This window comes from Gossypium hirsutum, chromosome A01 (assembly GCF_007990345.1).
Source record: "Gossypium hirsutum isolate 1008001.06 chromosome A01, Gossypium_hirsutum_v2.1, whole genome shotgun sequence".
Lineage (NCBI taxonomy): Eukaryota > Viridiplantae > Streptophyta > Magnoliopsida > Malvales > Malvaceae > Gossypium > Gossypium hirsutum.
In genome coordinates this window covers 117,176,837-117,197,381 of record NC_053424.1, presented here as the reverse complement: position 1 = coordinate 117,197,381, position 20,545 = coordinate 117,176,837, and the positions used below count along the sequence as shown (strand labels likewise).

General features: G+C 30.4%; 1 protein-coding gene across 1 annotated transcript; it reads right to left on the bottom strand.

Annotated features, from left to right (window-relative positions):
- Positions 1–906: 906 nt before the first annotated feature.
- LOC107905365 (trihelix transcription factor PTL) lies at positions 907–3,542 on the bottom strand. The gene is made up of 2 exons (XM_016832013.2): positions 2,768–3,542; positions 907–2,187 (listed from the first exon to the last, which is right to left on the bottom strand). Exons 1-2 carry the CDS (start codon positions 3,247–3,249, stop codon positions 1,122–1,124), a joined length of 1,548 nt encoding a protein of 515 aa, XP_016687502.1. The 5' UTR covers positions 3,250–3,542; the 3' UTR covers positions 907–1,121.
- Positions 3,543–20,545: the final 17,003 nt, after the last annotated feature.

Below are 20,545 nucleotides of genomic sequence, written 5' to 3'. Positions count from 1 at the left end.
AGACACTTATAGGCAGGCCATATTTATACATATATGTCCATAGTTTATCTTCATAGATTAATATTCTTAATGTAACATGCCAATTCTTATGAAAAAGACATTCTTTTTGTTAACCCATCAAAACAATCCAGTTGCCACCATTAAATTTTGCAGCATTGTCAACCTCATATAAGCTCCAAAAATAGAAAAAATAAATTGCATTTAAAAAAAAAACCAGCATTATTTTTCTAACAAAGAATCCTTTATGATTCACCAAAACTAGTCAAGGCATGTGGGAAATTCAGGGTTTGTTCATTTCAAGCTATATTATAAGCATAACTTTCACCATTATGTACAAAACAAGTTAAGCATTTAGTGCTATATATATATATTATCTACGTGTGTATTTCAAAACAAGGTCTATTTTGATATGAGTGTATGAATATTGTAGTTTTTAGATAATATGATTATTTTGCTTCTTATTTATTTATTTATTTATTTTTGGTGTTAATAGGCAAGAAGTTTCAAACAGAACCTTCCTATTCATTGTTTTCAAGGAACAGTAATTTGCTAGGTAATGATTAGACTGAGAGAATGATTTGTTTTGATGCAATATTGATGCAATAATGATACTTTAAGAAATAAATTAGAACGTTTTAAAGTTTAAAACCGAACTATTACCGGCCATCAGCGTACTTCTATACAAAAATTTGTACATAAAATTCAACAGACGTGGGGGCAAATGCTCTCACGCATGTTATATAGCATACAAAGAAAGAAAATATCAACAAATTTACATTCATATCATTAAAAACTAATGATGAAGTAAAAAAATCAACAAATTTGCATGCATATCAGACAAGTGTTTAATGAAGAAATGAGTGATTAGAGCAAAACATTTAATCCATTTTCAGTCCCCCAACAAGATAATTTAAACCCCATTATTGGTATTAATAATAAATGTGCAGTCGCTAACAACAACATAAAACACAAATTTCCTATACATATATAAATATAAAAATTCTCATAATCAGTGAGCTTCTTGCTTATACATTTGTAAAAATAGAGTCAGTACGTACCCAATTGCATAAACATCTCATCATGTGGGATTAGAATAATATTGAAAATCTTGTTCTTCTTTTTCATTGGTTTTCTCCTTTGTTGAGCTTCAAACCATAGCTTTCCCAATAGTTCTCACCGTCAGCCATTAAGAAACGAAAGCAACTGTCGTTTACACCATTGCCTGCAGCACCAGCAGTAGCATTAGAGTGACTCACTGAGTCACTGTAGAGTGGTTCATTGTTGTTGTGATAATAGTCACAGTTCTCCTTTCTTTTCTTGTTACTATCTTTGTTTTTCATTAAATAAGCACCAATGCTTTCCCATTTTGTTTTGCACATTAAAGCACTCTTTTCAAAGCCTAAACAAGCCATTTTAGCAGCTACTTCTTCCCATAGGATCTCTTCGGAACAACCTTCCATGGTGGTTTTAAGTTGTATTAGCCTAGAAACTTCAGTTTCTTGCCAATCATCTGGTTTAACAATGTCCTTTAATTGTTTACCAGTCAAGTTCTGTAAAGCCTCCATTAAAGCAGAATCTCTAGCTTCAATGCGAGCTCTTTCTTTAGCCCAAAGCTTTTGTTCTCTTTCAATCCTTGCAGCTTCTTCTTTCCTCCATTGTTCTTCCCTTAAAACCCTTTCTTTTTCCTTTTCTTCAAGGGTCTTTGTTAGCTTCTCAAGCCATGTTTCTTGTCTATCCATTAGTTTCCTCATCTGCAAATCAATGAACTCTTTAATCTTTGCCTTCCAACACTTACTACTACTACCACTACTCCTTTTCTTTTTCCTCTTCTCTGATGAACCACCATTGATCTCCATTTCAGTGCTCAAATCATTGTCATCTGAAGAAGAAGGCTCAAATTCAAAGGAATTTGAGAGACTAAGGCTATCACAAAGCTTTTGAGAGTGACCAATATTGCAATTTTGAGTACCATGGAACCCAAAACTGTTCCCAGTAAATTGATGGCCCGAAACTGAATTACTTGACTCTCCATATAAAGCTTCAAGTTGTCTAAAGAATCTATAATGCTTACCATCTTGTCTTCCAGCTTTCCCTTCTTTAGTTTTCTTGTAATATTTGTACAAGTTTTCAAATTTCTCCCTACATTTTTTCCCACTCCTTTGGTATCCATGGTCCTCACACATGATCCTACAGTAACAAGAGAAATGGGGGATTGTAAAATGGGAACCCTAAAGATTGGCTATTAAAGGATCATGTGATGATTTTTTGCCAATGCTATGATAAAATAATACTGTGTTTCCTTTGCTGAACATTTTGCAGTTAACCCAATAAAGCATGTCATTGACCATTCAAATATACAAGGCGAAGATTGGATAAAACTAGTAGATGTGTACTTAAAACATACAAAAGGTTACTAATTTTTATACCAAAAGAAAGAAAGAAAAAAGACAAAAATCTTTACACAATAATGGAGGCAACATATTTTCAAAGGAAAGAAAACAACTCAGTAGAAGGCTTATTGATTACTGAAATGAATAACGATCAGCCCATAAACATCACCTGGTTGACTGGTTCTGAACTCAACTTGTTCACAGTATAGTCCTTTTCTTATACGACAAGACATGGTTTAGTTAACATAAATTAAGATTTAAGCTACTTATCTTTCTGTTGGAAATCATGTAAGAATGAAAACGAAGAACCCATTTTAGTTGATTGTTTAAAAAAAACAAAGAAACCCGTTGGAAAGAGAGAATTAGGGTATATATACCTGGAAACTTCATCCCACAAAGGACCTTTTTGATTAGCTTCTTTGAACTTAGGATCAAGCCGAGATCTGATCTCAAGAAGTGTTAAAGTTTCTTGCCTAGGCCATCTTCCAGTTCCTACATCACCTCCAAAGGCAATAGCTTCACCTTCGAACCCACAACTAGCACTTGGTGTTGAACCACTATTGACAGCTGCAGCCATAGCAGCCGCGGGAGTAGCAGCAGCAGCAGAACTGAACTCGTGATGAAGTCCACCACGAGGCATCAATTCATGACCAACAACTTGTCTACCCACCATTTGCATCATATCAAACTGGTGGTGATGCTGAAGCGGTGGAAGGTTCCGGTCACCGGAGGAAAACAACTCTGAACCCTGTTGAACCGTTTGGAAATGACTTGGCCTTCCGTTGAGTAGTTGCCTAAGATCAGGCATACCATATTGATGATGCTGATGATGATGGTGATGATGATTCTCCATTTCCATATCGGAATGAAAGGAGTAGTGAAGAGAAGATAAAAGGGAATCAAGAAAGAGAAGGAGAGTGGGGATCGTGTCTTTCACGAAAAAGCTAGAATATTGAAGCAAAGGACAATGGTCCCATATATGTATAAAAGTACGTATGCAATGGTAGTGACACTGTGGGAGCGTGCGTGAGAGAGAAAAAAAGAAAGGGTATTTTTCACTGGTATGGACAAAGTAAAAGGAAAGTGGAGGGAGGAACACACGTATGGCAGCATGCAACAACAGCAGCAATAGAAGGAAAGAGAGAGTGACAGAGGGACACATGGGTTTAAAAGCTAAGGAAGACGACGAAATAAACTGTGCAGGAGAGATGTGAGTCGTTGCTGATGCATATACAGTATCTAAGGGTAGTCGCTTTTTGACTGCCCCATCTCCCTTTCTTCATTTTTTGTTTTTGCCTACGATTACTAGTCGTAGCTTAGTAGGTGGTATTCCTTATCATTACCTTCGAATTATGGGTTTAATTTTGAATCAAATTATTTCAAAATTATCGACTAAATTATAATTTTACTCCCTATTTTGTTATTAAACTTGGGATTCCATCCCTTTATTTCTTTACCCAATTTTAATGTTTAGCATTTGAATTAGTACACTGTGGTTGAATCAGTCTATATGAGTAATCAAACTGATTGAATTAATGATTAAATCTTTTTTTAAAAATAATTTATTCATTCAATAAATTAAGTCAATTGGATTAAGAACTAAACTTCTGGTCTGATTTTTAAAAACTTTGTGTTAAGATTGTAATTAATCAAATTAAGTTACAAATTTAAGGAGAATGTTACATCAATAACATTTGAACCTTAATCATCAACCTGCCAACGATTGCTCCTATTGGCATATTTTATATTTAAATTAGTGAAATTATCTTTAACATATTAGATCAAAAAGATCATTTTAAAAAATAGAAAAAAAAACAATGAAACGAATTGATTTACGTAACATCAATAACTTGTCGATTCGATTCAATAAGATGGAAATCAATAAGATGGAAATCAATTCATCTCGATTCGATTCACGTAACATCAATAAGATGGATTTACGAATTGATTTACGTAACATCAATAAGATGGAAATCAATTCATCTCGATTCGATTCAATTTCGGTTTATTTCTAAAAAAAACTATAATTTTTTCAAAAACCAATCTATGTTCACCCTTATTTGATTTCAACTTTAGACTTACACGATGCAATTCATTTACGTAACATCAATAACTTGTCGGCTAATCATGCAATTTAATTTGACAAATTTTTTTTATTCCTACTGTTATTGGTTAGGAATGATTCCAAATCATTAGGATTTTCAAACCCTAATTTCATTTTCTCAAAATTCATAAATTAAATTAAAATACAATGATTGAATCTGAAATTTGATGATAATACAAAGAGTAACCTCATAATTTGACCAAACTAATGAAAAATCAAAGCCTTAATTAGACAACTTTAATCAAATAAATTATATTTACTCTAAGCTTTAAGCTGAGTGGTGATACAGTGAGTATTTGGCTCCTTTTTCAGACCTATGGGGGTTAGGCACATTGGCCGAAATTGTTGGCCGTTTTAATACATTCTTAAGCAACTCTTTCGCTGGCTTCTCACTCACTACTAACACATTAAATTTTTGGTCATTTTCAATTAATATCTTTATTTCTCCAATGTTGATGATTGGCTCATATTTTCACTTGTTATTTTCTAAATTGCACATTCTTGATGGAAACATTTTTTTTTCTTTTTAAACATCAAAATTCAAACCCTAAATACAGAGGTTTGATCACTTACTCTTTTGAGAATATATAATCCAAAATGCTTTTAATTTTAATTATATGATGTCAATACACATAAATTGTGTAGAATATTACAAGATTCGGAAAATTGAAACAAATCAAAGAATTTTATTTGTAAAATTGAGTTACAATTTTTAGAAGTTTCTTAAATACAATAAAAATTCTTTGATTTTTCTCTTCAATGAAACTTTGATAAAATAAGTTGTTTAGATTTGATCTTCGGTAGATGCAGGTTGCTTCAGAGGTCGTCAAGACTTGATCCAAAAGTGTTTGAGACTTGATTTTGTGTCGATGAGGTTCAGTTCAAATGTCATAAAGACTTGATTTTGAAAATAGGTTTGGAGAGTTGCTTGCTTAATATTGTCGTCTAAGAATTGATCCAAAATCCTTTGACACTTAATTTTGGGTTGATGAGGTTAACTTCAAGTGTTTTTGGGACTTGATATTGAAAAAAGAGTTTTATCTACTTTGTATTGACACAATATGAATTGAAGATAATTTTAATTTAAGGGTCATCGAGATGTCTTAATCTTAACATCGATGTGCAAATTATTTAATGGAATGAATTAATATTAAAAAGAATTATTTATGGATAGAAAATCTAAGTAATTAGGTTGCTAACCCTAAACCCAATTCAAATACAACTCTTGCAGTTTTTCTCTATAAACATAAATTATGAGTGTCGATTTTCACAAACACATATCGAGGGGAAACTTCGTCGAAATTTAGTGAAAATTTATTTGAGTTATTTTTTCATGAACTCAAATAAATTCTATTTTTCTAGTTTTAATAAAATTTTATTATGACTTAGCAATATATATATTGTCAAATTAACGTGAAGTATATATAATATATTATGTGAGTTGTCATACCAACATAATAAAAAAATTAATGTTTAATCAACATTTTTATTAAAAAGTGATTTGACTTTTTTAAAAAAAATTATAACCAAATTTAATTAAAAAAATACAAATCAAATTGAAAAAAGATATAAATGTTGACAACTAAATTTGAGATTATATTTTATTTATCAAATATTCCTTAAATATCATATAAATTCACAATAATTGAAATATAAATATTTAAAATAATTGCATCATTTAACAGGGAAGCATAAATTTTAATGCAACAGCTAGCCGACAACAAATTGTTAAATGAAAGGCAAATCAAATCAATCTTTGCAATGCATTCAATCTAAGACCAAGGTAGGTCTTTTTTCACATTAGCAAAAAATCTGGTTAAAGTATTTGGGATGGAAAATAAAGAAAAAAAAGTTAAAAAAACGTAAATTGAAAAAATTAAATTGTTTAAAAAATAGAGATTGATTGTATAAAATTAACTTAATTTTTTTTGTTTGAAATGATTATTTAACGTGTCACGTCAGTTTGCCGTTATACTATTAACGACAATTAATAGTTCAATGACTAAAATGTTATAACACGTTAATGTAAGTGACTAAAACGTAACATTTCAAATATAAATGACTAAAATGTAATATAATGTAAACAAAAATGACTATTTTAATAGTTGAAATAAAGAAAAAAGTAGAAGAGAACCAAAAAAAAAGAAAGTTAAAAGAATATAAAAGAAAAATTAAATTGCTTAAAACAAAAAAAATGAGACCAATTATATAATTTAACATAAAATTTTTGTTTAAAAGGATAATTTTCCTAAAATTATTGCTTCAAACAAGTATTGTATTTTTTGATAAATTACAATAATATAGTAAAACTCGAACAATAAATGTGACTAATATAATTTAAACCCAGACCAGAAGCGAAAACTTACATTTAACACCGGTTAAAGCTATTTTTCTTTTTGGGTCTTATCTATTTTTCTTTTTTTCTCCACATTTTTCTATCCAATATAAATATATAATACATCAATTTTTAGGTGAATATCCACCGACATGATGAACTGCCTAATTTTTTTTTTTCTTTTGTCGAGCTAGGGTTTTATCTTTTTTCATAAATAAAGCATGCCGCTGAACCCGATCTGTGCATTACCTTTTCATTTTAATAATCTTTTTTTCTCGCGAATATTATTAAAAAAATACTAAATAATTATTCATCTATTGATGAGGTATTATTACTCAATCAAAATAATAATAATTTATATAAATTAATATTTTAAATTTATTTAATTAACAAAATTTAATTTTGTATAAAAAGAGCAATCTATCACAAATAAAGTCACAAGTAAGTTTGGCTATGTTGTGATAATGATTTTGACCATAACAAATCTAACGTACATGCAACAATTGTTAATGTAATTTGAATTTAACCTAAATTTGTATTAGAATTAACTTGATATAAAAAAAATGTTTTAAGCTAACCTTGTTTTACTTAAATCGCAGCCTCACATTTATACATCTAATTCAAAAATAAAAGATTGTCTTTATAGTATCCAAACTAGAATACAGTCTCTTGCTTAATCTAATTATGTATTTTTTGTTGTGTATCACAAGGAAAAATAAGAACAAGTAATAAGTCAAAACTGGTAACTAAAAAATTAATGTTGTAGCATAATGTTGTGCTTCTTAATGTTGGCACAAGCCCAACCACAATAGTTGCATAACACATCTTGATAATCACTATTTTGGAATTTTTGACAAAGTGTAATCTAGAATCCAAGTCCAAAAATAACTTAAAACAAAATAAAGTATTGTTCAAATTACAACTAAATATAACTCCCTTTAAACATAATAACCCAAAGGGAAAATTGTCTACAAAAATTCAAAGATGGACTTTAAAGGTTGTAATATTCAATTTTGGTTAGTAACATTTTATCTCTTTCTTAAAATAAAGAATATTATATTTTGGTTAGTAAAATTGTGCTACTAAACGTATCACTTTCAAAGCAACAACTCTTGTTTAGAATAGTTATGGTTCAGAACGACTATTGTTCAAGAATAACTATGTCCAAAATAGTTATGTCCAAAACAAGGCTTTAGTTAAAAAAACTATTATCCAATGTAGTTGTTATCTGAAAACAACTCATGTTGAGATCAACTAAAGTTCGAAACAACTTTTGTTTAGAATAATGACGTTTCGGGAATAGTTATGTTTACAACAACTTGTATTTAGAACAATTATGTTTTTCTAGAAGAACGATTATTCAAAATAAGCTTTACCAAAGAAAGCATTACCACAGAAGAACTCTTATTCAAGACAACCTCTACATTGAGAACAACTATGTCGAGAACAACTCACGTTTGAAACAAGTCAAAATATCATTATTTAATAATAACTCTTATCCGAGAACAATTATCGTCTTGTGTTTGAAGAGATGTTCTGCGAAAGATGTTTCAAGTGTTACCGATTCGCCAAATTAGAAGAACTAGAAGTAATCTTGGAATACAACAAGGGTTTTAGGTTATCTTCGCTTTTGGGATGTTCCGAAAAGTATAGCTTGGTAGATCAAACGTAGAGGTAGTTAAGAGTTCTCTTTTTAACATTTTCCTATAACGCTAAGTGATTTTCCTTCCTTTTAGAAACATAATGAATTCTTCTTACTATTCACCAGCACCAACAAAACCTTTCAGTATCCCTTCTTTAGCATTAATGTAATCGTAATTGAAAATTAATTACATTATTCATATTAATTACCAACTTTGTAACTTATATTCTTGAAACATTATAAATATGAGCTTTTCACAACTGGTAAAAAGACCTTTTTTTTTGGAGGGGCACTTTTGGCATTTTTAACATTTTGAACTCTTGAAGGACTCTTTTTAAAATTCTCTCAACTTACTTATTTGTTAAGCCTGATCGTCGGTCATATTTCTTTTTCTCCACCTTACCAACCACCATATGCCGTTGCACTTAGTGTTACCGAATATGCTCTAGTCTTTCTCTCCACCTTCTTCCAATTACATCTCGTTTACCTGTTTGCAGTGCTTTATCTCTTCATCAAAAGAACCCTCTACAAGGGTATTTAGCTTATAAGTATCGAATGTATTGCAACACACCACACTTTCTCTTGTTAATGCTCATAATAAGGGAGTTAACAAAGTCTAACTTAAGATAAAGATTCTTCAAAGTTTGAAACCTTTGTGCATGAGACAACATATTTGGGGCACCAGGTGTGGGAACTTCAACTTTCTCTCCAAATAGGTCATTTTCAACTTTCTTAACAACAAGAGCTTTAGTTTGGATGGTGTCATCATTATGGCTTCCAGTATCAAATTTGATATTATATTTCAATTCATAAGTGATTGTCGTTGGATCTAGTGCCCTAAGTGTAGTATTTTTGTCAATGTACACTTGTAATTTTTTTCGAATAGATTGTGTTATAGGCCAATTTTGGCCCAGTCTATTTACAAATAAACCACAATAAATAGTTTTTTTTACAATGGCCTGGCAAGCCCAAAACCAAATTACCCGTACCCAATTCCCAAACCCTAAACTAGCCCATCTACAACCAAAACCCTGGCCCCATTTTCGGCTTCCACTTGTTCTGACACCAGCCATCAGCCCCATACCCTGGCGCCCCAGCTCTCCATGCCACCATGTCGGCCACCACGTACGCCACCGTGCCTCTGAGGGTCATCTGACACCTGCAAAGTGAAGCAAGCACCAAGACAGCGCAGGCGACAAGGAGCAATGGCAAGTAACTTATAAAATGTTGTATAGAAATGGCTATAAAGGCCAGATCCGAATGTAATATGGGGGGCTTCTTTTTTTTATTCGGCAGTCAAACAAAAAAAATACAGAAAAAAGCTTCGAAATTTCTAAGGTTCGGCCTACCCTCCCCATGTCCCCATCCACATTCTTCATTCATCATCACAAAGAAACAAACCAAACTCAACAATCCACAAGCAACCAAAAGCAAAGAAAATAGTAAAAAAAACAAATATAGCAAGAGATCCCGACCCTTTACCACGGCCACTTAAGGCGGAGGAGGATCGAGTGACGAACGGCAGATTGGAAGGGCGGCGTCGCTTCTAATTTCCGGGCTTTCGAAAGAGAAAGAAAAAGAAAAGGGAGAGAGAAGAAAAGAGAGAAAGCCAAAGGGAGAAGATAAGAGAAAGAAGAGAAAAAGGGAGGAGAAAAGAAGAGAAGAGAACGCCGAGACTAGCATCACCGAACGGAGGAGTCGACGGTGGTAGTGGACGACGGAGGAGAAGCGGCGGCTGGGGTTCAAAGGAAAGAAAAAAGAAAAGGGAAGAAGAAGAAGGGAGAAAGAAAAAGAAAGAAAAAGAAAGAAAAAGGAAAATAAAAAAGGTAATAAAAAAAAAGTAGCAGCCCATTAGACTTAGTAGTCCAAACCCAACAAATTTGTCAAAAAAAAAGGGGAAAAGAGAAGAGAAAAATCTGTAACAGGCCGAAGCAGTAGGCCCAATCGGAGCCCAAATCCCAGCGCCCAGCAGATCTGTCCCGGTTTCTGGCGGCCCACTAAGGCCCAATCCGCAGCAAAAAAGGGGAAAAGGGCCTGTCTTTCAAACCCATAACTTTGGGCTTTTGGGTATTGTTTTTATCTATGTTATTTTATTTAATATATTTAAATGGTGTTTTATTTAATTTAAATTAGTATGTTTAAAAATAATTTTCATAAATATTATTATGTCATTTCAATTGCATATTTTTTAAAATAATAATAATAATAATAATAATATTTTAATGTATAAGGCAACGAACCGATTTAGTATCGAGTCATCGAATTTATCGCTATGTTGGGTGGATATTGATAGCTCGTGTTAAATTCGGGATGCCCTTTTAAAAATAAAAATATTCAAAAATCCTCGTATTTTAATAAAAATTCTCGTTTTTTATTAGAATCTCGATTAAATATTAAATTGAATTGAGTTAACACTAATTCGACGGTTTCATTGCCATATCGGGGTGAATATCATCGATTCGTGTTAAATACGGTTTTTTTTAAAGAAAAATCGTGTTTCAAAAATTTTCATGTCTTCAAAATTTCTCGTGTTTCAAAATAATGATAATAAAATTTCCCGTGTTTCAAAAAATATATTCGTGTTTCTTTATTTAAAAAAAAAATTTCGTGTTTCAAAAATTCTCGTGAATAAAAAATTTCGTGTTTTCAAAAATTCCCGTGTTTAAAAATTTTTTCGTGTTTTCGTGTTTTCAAAAAATTCGTGTTTCAAAAATTGTCGCGTTTTCAAAATTTTCATGTTTTCGTGTTTTCAAAAAAAATTCTCGTGTTTTTTTAAAAAAATTCATGTTTAAAAAAATTCATGTTTTCGAAATTTTCGTGTTTTCAAAATTTTTCGTGTCAAAAAATTCTCATGTATAGAAAATTTCCTTGTTTTCAAAACAATTCCGTGTTTTCAAAAAATTTTCGTGTTTCAAAAATCTTCGTGTTTTCAAAAATTATTATTGTGTTTCAAAGTTCTCGTGTTTAAAAATAAAAAAAAGGTTTTCTTAAGTTTCAATCGGATCACAATTAAATATTAAATTGAATTTGTATTTTTGAAAATTAAGACAACGCGCGTTAAACAAGATACCAGTTTTTGGGCGTCGCGAGGGTGCTAATACCTTCCTCGCGCGTAACCGACTCCCGAACCCTAATTTTCTCTGGATTTTCACGCAGACCTAAAATTACCTCTTTTTTAGGAAAATTTAAAAATAAATTTTTCTTCTAAAAAGAGAATTTATTAGGTGTCCGATCACACCTAGAAAAAAGATCGGTGGCGACTCCTTTTCAAATAAAATCGAAACTCTGTTTACAAATTTTCAATAATTACTTCAACGAGCGCCCATCTCCAAATTTTTAGGTCACTACAGATTGTTTAATAAAATTATTCATTGATATACATTGTATAATTGTCCTCATATGATTTTTGCAAGCAAAGAAAAAAAGGAAGCAAATGTTGCTCGTTAATCGTCTAATATTTAAACTAATACTAAGATGTATTATGTAGTCGGATCATAACACGAAAAGACACATTATATTAGTAGAAAAACCTAAACATGTCCTTAGTCTAATAAAAAATGAGCAAATCGATTGAATGACTAGTATATTGTCTATCAAGTCCAATTGGGGAGATGTTTTGTCTTGGGCATCGGAGCGGATGACTCCCAAAAGATAGAGACATAGATGTGACTAACTGGACTTACAGTACAGTGATCTATCATAATTTGATATGTCAAATTAAGCTCCTTAGTGTGCTTAAAGAACTTGTTTCTGAGCAATATATATGTTTTTGTCATGCTTTTACTTAGTTTTGGTTCATTGCACAAATAAGTGATTAATGTGTGTTTTATGCTTTTTTGAGACCTGAGATGACCAATTGACATTTAAGACATCTAACGAGGTTGGTGGATGATATAGGGAGCCCACAGTGGCCTAAATAGAGCGAGACCATCATCGAGAATGAGGGTATCGCGATATTAAAGCATAAAAGTCATGATACCCCTGACAATGCTGAAACAAGAAACCTCGAGTCACCTACAGGGGTATCGTGATACCCAAGACTCCCAAGGACGCCCACTTCAAGACTGGAGCTGATATCACGTTACCTTGTTCTGGGTATCGCGATATCACTGTCAAGGGAGACAAAAAATGATCACAGGGGCAATCATTGTCCAACATGGCCCCTAATCAAAATTACATTTAGAGACAGTTTGGTTAATATTTTTGTACGTGAACTCTATTGAAATAGGACAAATTGGCTGAAACAAACACTACACTTCACATTTTTAGGTTTTTAGGATTATTCTCTTTATCTCTTAAGGTTTAGTTTTTTTCTCCATAGTTTAGAGTTTTATTTCTTCCTTATTTTTCTGATGTTTCTTAGTTTCTTGTAGTTAGTTAAGTTAGCTACTATTGTAACTAGAATCTATTTGCTTATTTAGTCCTTTAAACTCTCTTGTAGTTACAATCTAATCCATTAATCGAATGACATTTTGCTTTATTGCATTTCCTTTGTTAAAAATCACTCCTTTAATGTTGTTTACTTTTCTTACTGCCATTGTTGTTGTATCCAAGCTTTTGCAAGAAAGCTTGGGTTTTATTAATTTGCTTAGGGTTTAAGTTAATGTTATTTTCATTTGATTTCTTATTGATTATGGGCTTCAATATGCGTATAAGTGGCTAAATATTTAGGGTTGGTTGATGAAAATGTTGGGTAATTGATTTTTAGGTTTAGAGACGAAATTGTAAAACTAGATTAAATCGAATAGACTTAAAAACTTAGTATTGACGCCCTTAAGGGAAAATCAAGATAAGTGAGGCTGATAGGAGATCTTGTTGGGCACCAATTTGATAAGTCCCAAGTTAGTTGGTAAGGTTGTGAGATAAACCAAACTAATTTGTCGAAATTGGTAAAGTTGAGGACAAGAGGTAAAATGAAGCCGATTTAGGAGTAATAGAAATTTAAACCCATAATTCTATAGTCAACCAACCACATGAAAATCAACCAACCGCTCCCTGTTATCGTATTTGCTCGTATTTGATTGTCGTGTAGTTTGTTTTCTTTACAATTTAGTCCTTTGCAAATTTTAGTTAGTTAGGATAATCACACTCTTGAATGGCTTGTCGTACTATAGTATATAGCGAGTATTTGTTTAGACTTTTTAATTGCACATTTGTAGCTTGAATTCATTTAATCACCAACTCCTTTGGGATCGATCTTCGGAGTACTCCTATACACCGTTGTACAATTTATATTACAACTGACCTATCACACTTAAAGACACCACATATAATTATTTTAATTTGAGTATTATTTTAGTCTTGATTCTCGCTAAATCGCGGTGCTCACACCTCAAGGGTTGGCCAGGCGGTCATACATTGGATTAAACCCAAGAAGAATAGATCCTGAATCCATTTATGAATTTATTCACTTATGACATTCATAGTGTGGCATACCTAAATCCTGAATGGATGATGGACTATGTATGCGTTTCTCATACACTTTGATGTAAGTAAAAGTCTGGGTTTGAATAGATAACAAAATTACATATATTATATAATTATAAACATTACATATAATAAGCACATTTTAGTTATGTTTATACAACATTTCTATTAAAATAAAATATCTATACAAATTTTTTGTTTTATATGAAGCAAACGTGTATTGTGTTATCTCATGTAAAAGTAAAATTAATTATTACATTCAAAATTTAATTTATAAAACATAAAAAAAAATTAATCTATTTAAACTTGCTCAATCCAAATCGATCCAAATTCGAGAAAATCCAAGCTTAAAAAATCTATATCCAAAAGGGCGTAAGTCCAAGAAAATCCAAGCCCAAGTTGATTTAAACCCAAAATAATCTGACCTTGAGATAATCTGAATCCAAAGACAACTTGATCCAAGCCCACCTCAACTCACTTGTTTGCCACCTCTAATTGTAAAAATAAAGTTAAGATAGTAAAAAAATATGTAACTTATAGTAAATTTACAACCATGTTACTTGATTAATAATTAAAAATTCAATCAATCATGTTATAATAGTATAGATAGATAAACGGATCAACCCGACGTAAATTTAATTAATTAGAAGTTTTTCTGTCCTTCCATTTGGCATTTCATTAACTAAAAAACATCAGAAGATATTCATCCTTCATTATCGTTATAATATATTTTCCATGCATAGGTTCAAACATTTTGAAATAATTGGTATGGTATTTACAATATCTATTCGTAGTACGTACTTGAAAGGCAATCATCATCATCAGCATCCATGGCCCTAGCTAGCTTTGACTTGTGAAGATGTCTTCAAAACGTTTGGCAGCCAACATATTCATGACTTGCTTCCTGATTAATGTGGGTCATCAAATCTGTCAATACCGTAGTCAACTTCCCATTGTGTTGCTTCATTAGCTAAATCACCTTTTCATTAACAATATTCGTTTCTTTTTCTTTTCCTTTTTTGTGATTTTTTTCTTTAGATTTGCTTCTAAACCGGTTATTCTATAAAAAAAATTATACATATAATCAAATTCATGAGCTTCAAACTTACTGTATTTAGGGTTAAGGTTACAGCTTATCTTTTTATCTTCGCCAATGATTTGATTTGAGCAAATATATATTTTTATAGAGAATGTACCTTATTTTATAAAATTAAGATATCTTACACTTCTATTTTACAATCCATATAAATTAATTCTTTTAAGTTTCATGCTTACCCTATCTATATTTAAAGTTTAAATCCATAGCATCGTCTTAAAAATACAAAATATTTTGTCGTTGAAAATGCAACTTGAAAATTAAACAGATGGTTATTAAAATGAAATCAGAGTTAGTGGTATGTGGGGCTGCGTAGTGACCTGTCATGCATTCATGGTGTTACATCTTGTGTTGTAAAAGTAAAACCGTGGGCCTCATTAACAAAAATGGGCAACATTTCTCGATGTATGATAAAACCCTAACTTACTTTTGATATAATATTTTGTAGGGTTTTGTTCAAACTTTTGTGTTTGTTTTCAATGACTTGATACCACCTACGTCCATTAAGTGTTATTCCTACAAATTTATAATTCTAATTTTAATTTTAAAAAATGTGTGGATATAATATTAAGATTATTATTTGATACTCTATTAATAAAAAAAGTTTAATTCTATAATAGAGTTTAAATATTGTCATATTTAATCTCATTATAAGTTCTGAGAATATTTGTCTTTTTGTTTTTTAATAATGTCTAGAACTAGACATAGCCCCTCCCTAACCCATAAATAAGAAGATAATGCGCTTCAAAGAGCTCGAACCCACGTCCTCTTATATTGGCAACAATGTCCATACCAATCAAGCAAACACTCAATATGCAAGTAATGGGTCATTTTAACAATTGATCATTTGCGTAAAAGATTGGGTAAATTACATTAGTTGTCAATCAATTATTAGTAAATTTCTTTTTCAGTCACTCATTTATAAAAAATTACAAAATGGCCACTCAACTACTTGTAAATTTCTTTTTTGTCATCCAACTATGAAAAGTTATAAAATGGTCACTCAATTATTCAATTTTGTCTTTTTTTATCACCAGCTGGTTAATGGTAGCAACTCTTAAAATTAGCATGCTAACAAATTTAACCCTCAATATTTATACATTGTGTCAATTTAGTATAGATTCTAAAAAATCTAACCCTCAACATTTACATATTGTGTAATTCAGTCTTTTTTTCAATTTTGCTTTTCTTTGCGACCCTTTCACCTAAAAAGCTAAAAACAATTATCAACTAAATTTGATTAAAAATATGTAAAACTCTTAATGTCATAAGAAAGGCAAAACTGCAAAAAAAAATTTATACAATGTGTAAATAGTGAGAGTTAAATTTTTTAGAATGAAGATTAAATTGACAAAATTGATAAATGTTGAGAGTTGAAGTTGTCTTTATGCCAATTATAAAAGCTGCCCACATTAGCCTACTAGTGATCAAAAAAGAGAAAATTAAATAGTTGAATAATTAAAAATAAATTTACTAATTGTCAAGTGACCACTAGTATAGTTTACAAAAAAAATTATGAACCTATTTTAATTTAGATATTGTTTCAACATGAACATTTAAACTCTGTTGGTATCTTATTTAAATTGATGCAACTGAAATTTAAACATGATTTATTAATGGATTTAATACTAAATCATGACATGCAAAGGTGCAATAGTTTAGAGCAAAATTAGCGCAAACTATCATTATAGAAGGGCCTACTTTAAGATGGTAGGGGAAGAGAAAGCTAAGCTTATCCATTGAAGCTATGTATGTCACCTTCATCTCCATTGAATATTGCAGCATATGATGAATGGTTGTCACCATCCTCATGACGAGAAATTTCGATTCATAGAGATCCCATGTGGGGCAGGTTTGGAATGATGGCTACCAACCTACTTGATAATTTGAACCTCTCAAGGGGGGGTTGGGGATTGCTCAATAATTATTATTACAATAGAGAATTTAGGAGACATTCAAAACTAAACAAAATAATAATATGTGATGAAGTGATCCAATTTTAATATAATGATAATTTTTTTTAAATTTTTTTTAAGAAATAGTCTATGTGGGATGCACTACTAAAGATGTAGCTGGGATACAACTAAGGATTCTGATTTTTGTCAAAATCAAAGTATTCACTATCGAAAATAGTGACTAATTCTTTTATTGTAGGTGGAATAAGTAAATAACGAGCCATGAAATATATTTCATTTTCATGAGTTGTGATCGAATTATTAACTACATAATTAAAAGACGAGATGAGTAATTACTATGTTACGGTAACTAAACGAGATATAAAATTTATAATTTAATATAAAATTCTTTTTGATGGGGAAGGGAGTCAAAGAAGAGGATGATTGTTGGCTGGAAAACAGAAGGAGAGAGAGGGGGGGGGGAGGGGGCGGTAAGCTTTCATCGTTGATTGTAGTTAAAAGTTGTCTTATCGATTTGTGGGAGTGAGTTGTCACCCTTGAAAACCTTAATCATGAAACTTAAGAAAGTTGAAAGGCTTTGATTTAGGTATTAATTTAATTAATTAATTATATATGAGTTGTTGCCCAAAAGGAAAAAAAAGAAGAAGAAGAAGTTTCAAAGATATGTGATTTGTGAGTATCTTCTTCATTGGGCAAAAGTATATTCAATTGAACCATCAATATCTCACCAAATTTTGACAGGTGTCTTCCACATGCTACAAGTTTTAAATCATTAGTATAAATATTATTATCAATACAAGAAGACGTGAGTTCGAGTGTGCTAAAGCATATTATTCTCTTATTTATGTGTTGAGGAAGAGCTATGGATAATTTTAGATATTATATCGAAACAAAAATATATATAATTAGAACTTATATCCATATTCAATAATTTCATGCATAATGTGCAAATAATACTTCAAATTTAAGTTTGGTTCGAAAATAAATTTATCATTATTAATTAGAGTTTGAGTTTGAATTCGAGTAATTTGAACTATCATGTAAACCGAATTTGAATATTCAATTCAAGCAATTCACAAGTCTAATTAATTTTTTATTCTTTATAACAAGTTTTCAGTATTAAGTTATTATCTTTAATAAATACACCTAAAATTCGAAACCTTAATATTTTTTAAAAAATACAAAACTCTAATTTTTGTTATTTAATTATAAAAAATTATATTATAAAATGAATTTGAATTTGAATTCAAATATGTAAATCACATAAACAATCGAGCAAAACTTGAATAATTAAATTTAAATTTGAGGTGAGCTCAAGCTTCGATAACAATACTTGATTGATTTCAAGTTAAATTTCAAATAATTTTTTGATTATCTAAATTGAACAAAATGCTCGATAAGATAAGACCAAGTTTTGTTTATAATATGAAAATATAAAAACACAAATGTTATAAGCATATTTTATGTTTAACTATTTGTCTTTAAAAAAAACACTGACGAGAGAATTAATTATTATTATGGGACAAAAAAAATTATCCTTTCAATTATTCTTAAAAAATGGGCTACTCTCCAACACTGTAACTGGGTCTGCTATAGGTACTGACAAAGTCTTATCATATGTGCACAGTCAAGAGGGTATAGACTAGGGCTCATAGGCTTATAATTTGTGGGATTATATTACCTTCTCAGTATGGGCTCTAGAGACTGTTCAACTTTTGAACCTCAAAACCACACTGGGCTAGCTTTGCCCTAATAGGATGTTGAAAATTGAGATTATTGGCCTGTCTTTTTTCATTAACATACCGTCTGAATAATTAAGGCATGGTTTTTTTAACCAAATTGGTAGAGGAACTAATTAAGTTATTAATTTGACTGGTTTATTTATTTTGATTAAATAAATTATTAAAAATTTTATAAAAAATTTAAAATTTAAAAAAATTCAGGTTTAATTGACTTTTACTTGATTCAACCGGTCTATATTGATTTGATCAAATAAATAATTAAAATATTATAAAAATAAAATATTAAAAATTCAATTCAACTAGCCCGTATCATTTTCCAAATCAACTTATCTAATACATTTTCTGAAACGGTACCCTAATTGGTTCCCAATTTGACCAGCCAATTTAGTGTATTTCAAACAATCATGAATTACAAACAGTATAAAACATGAAAACAAAATTATATATATAATTTTATAATATAATTAATTATTTTTAAAATATTTTGATAAAATTTTATTATTCTAATAAAATAAGTACAAAAATTTAATCAAAATGTATGTATAATAATATTTATTTTCAGTACTTATGATAAATTTCTGAAAATAAAAAAACTAAATTTTAAATTTATAAAAAATATAAATACTTATGACAAATTTTAACATTTTATCTGGACGTAAAGTTACTGTAAACGTGTTGGTGAAGCCCTATCTCCTATAGTCGCGTTAAGTGAGTGTAAGACAACTTTCGCTCAATTGCGGCAGTCCCCGACCGCGCAGCCACTTCTATTTTATATATTACATTGCACTTTTTAACTCATCACTCTCTTGATTTTATTATTATAAGATATTTGACATATTCGTGGTGGATTAAAAAAGTTCATGTAATATATATTTATTAAAATTTATATAAAAATCAAATGATATTTCGATTGTACTTGTAAAGATAAAGTTTTTTATATGTATCTTCGGAGATAAAGTCGGGAATTTTTTTTATAGGAAGAAATTATGTTGTATACTTTTATAAAAGTTAGAAATGTAATTTCACGATTCTAATAGTTTATATTTTTATAATTTTTAAAAGATTAAATTAAAATTTTATTATTTTAAAAAGGTTAAAGTGTAATTTTACTTTTTACTAAATTAAAATCTTTTACAACATAAATGGCCAAAGTTAAATTTTACATTTTTAGGGAACTCAGCTATTGTCAGCCCCTTTGTGCATGTTCTAAATTCAAATCTCATTATAGACAATTTTCAATTGATTTAAAAAATATAAACATATAAAAAACACTTTTAGAATGATATTTCTTTGTATATATAAATGCATTTTAGTAAATTTTCAACTGAATCAGTATTTAGTTGACTTGTGATGCCAACTCAGCTACATGCTTAAATATATCTATAGATTATTATTGATACAATGCTTACTTTTGCCCATAACCTCTGTAACGCCACGAATTTTGGCCCTAGAAGTTTTGGGTTTTGAGTGTAGTGACAGTGAGAAGGTCGCACACATAAGTTAAGTTGTGCATTTTAGTGTGTGATTGTTGGTCCAATGGTTGAGTGAGTGTTAGTGTACTTTGAGGTTTCGAGTTCAAGTTTTGTATGCGCTCTCTGGATGAATTTTTTTCTTTTTAAGTTTTTATTTTGCTACTTATTTTTATTTCATTTTATTTGATTGTAAATTATTTTTATTATCTTTATTTTTATTTTTGGTCTCTTTTTGGACGTTATTCTTTCTTTTCTTTTTGGGGGATTTTCTTTGGCTTTTCTTTTAGTATTGTTGTGATTGCTTGGGAAACGTTTCGTCTGCAGCCACTAGAATTACGTTCCTCCGTCATCATCTCCTATCGCAAAACAGGTGTGGGATTCAAACCTTGTCTACAGTTCTTATCTGTTTATTTTATTTTGT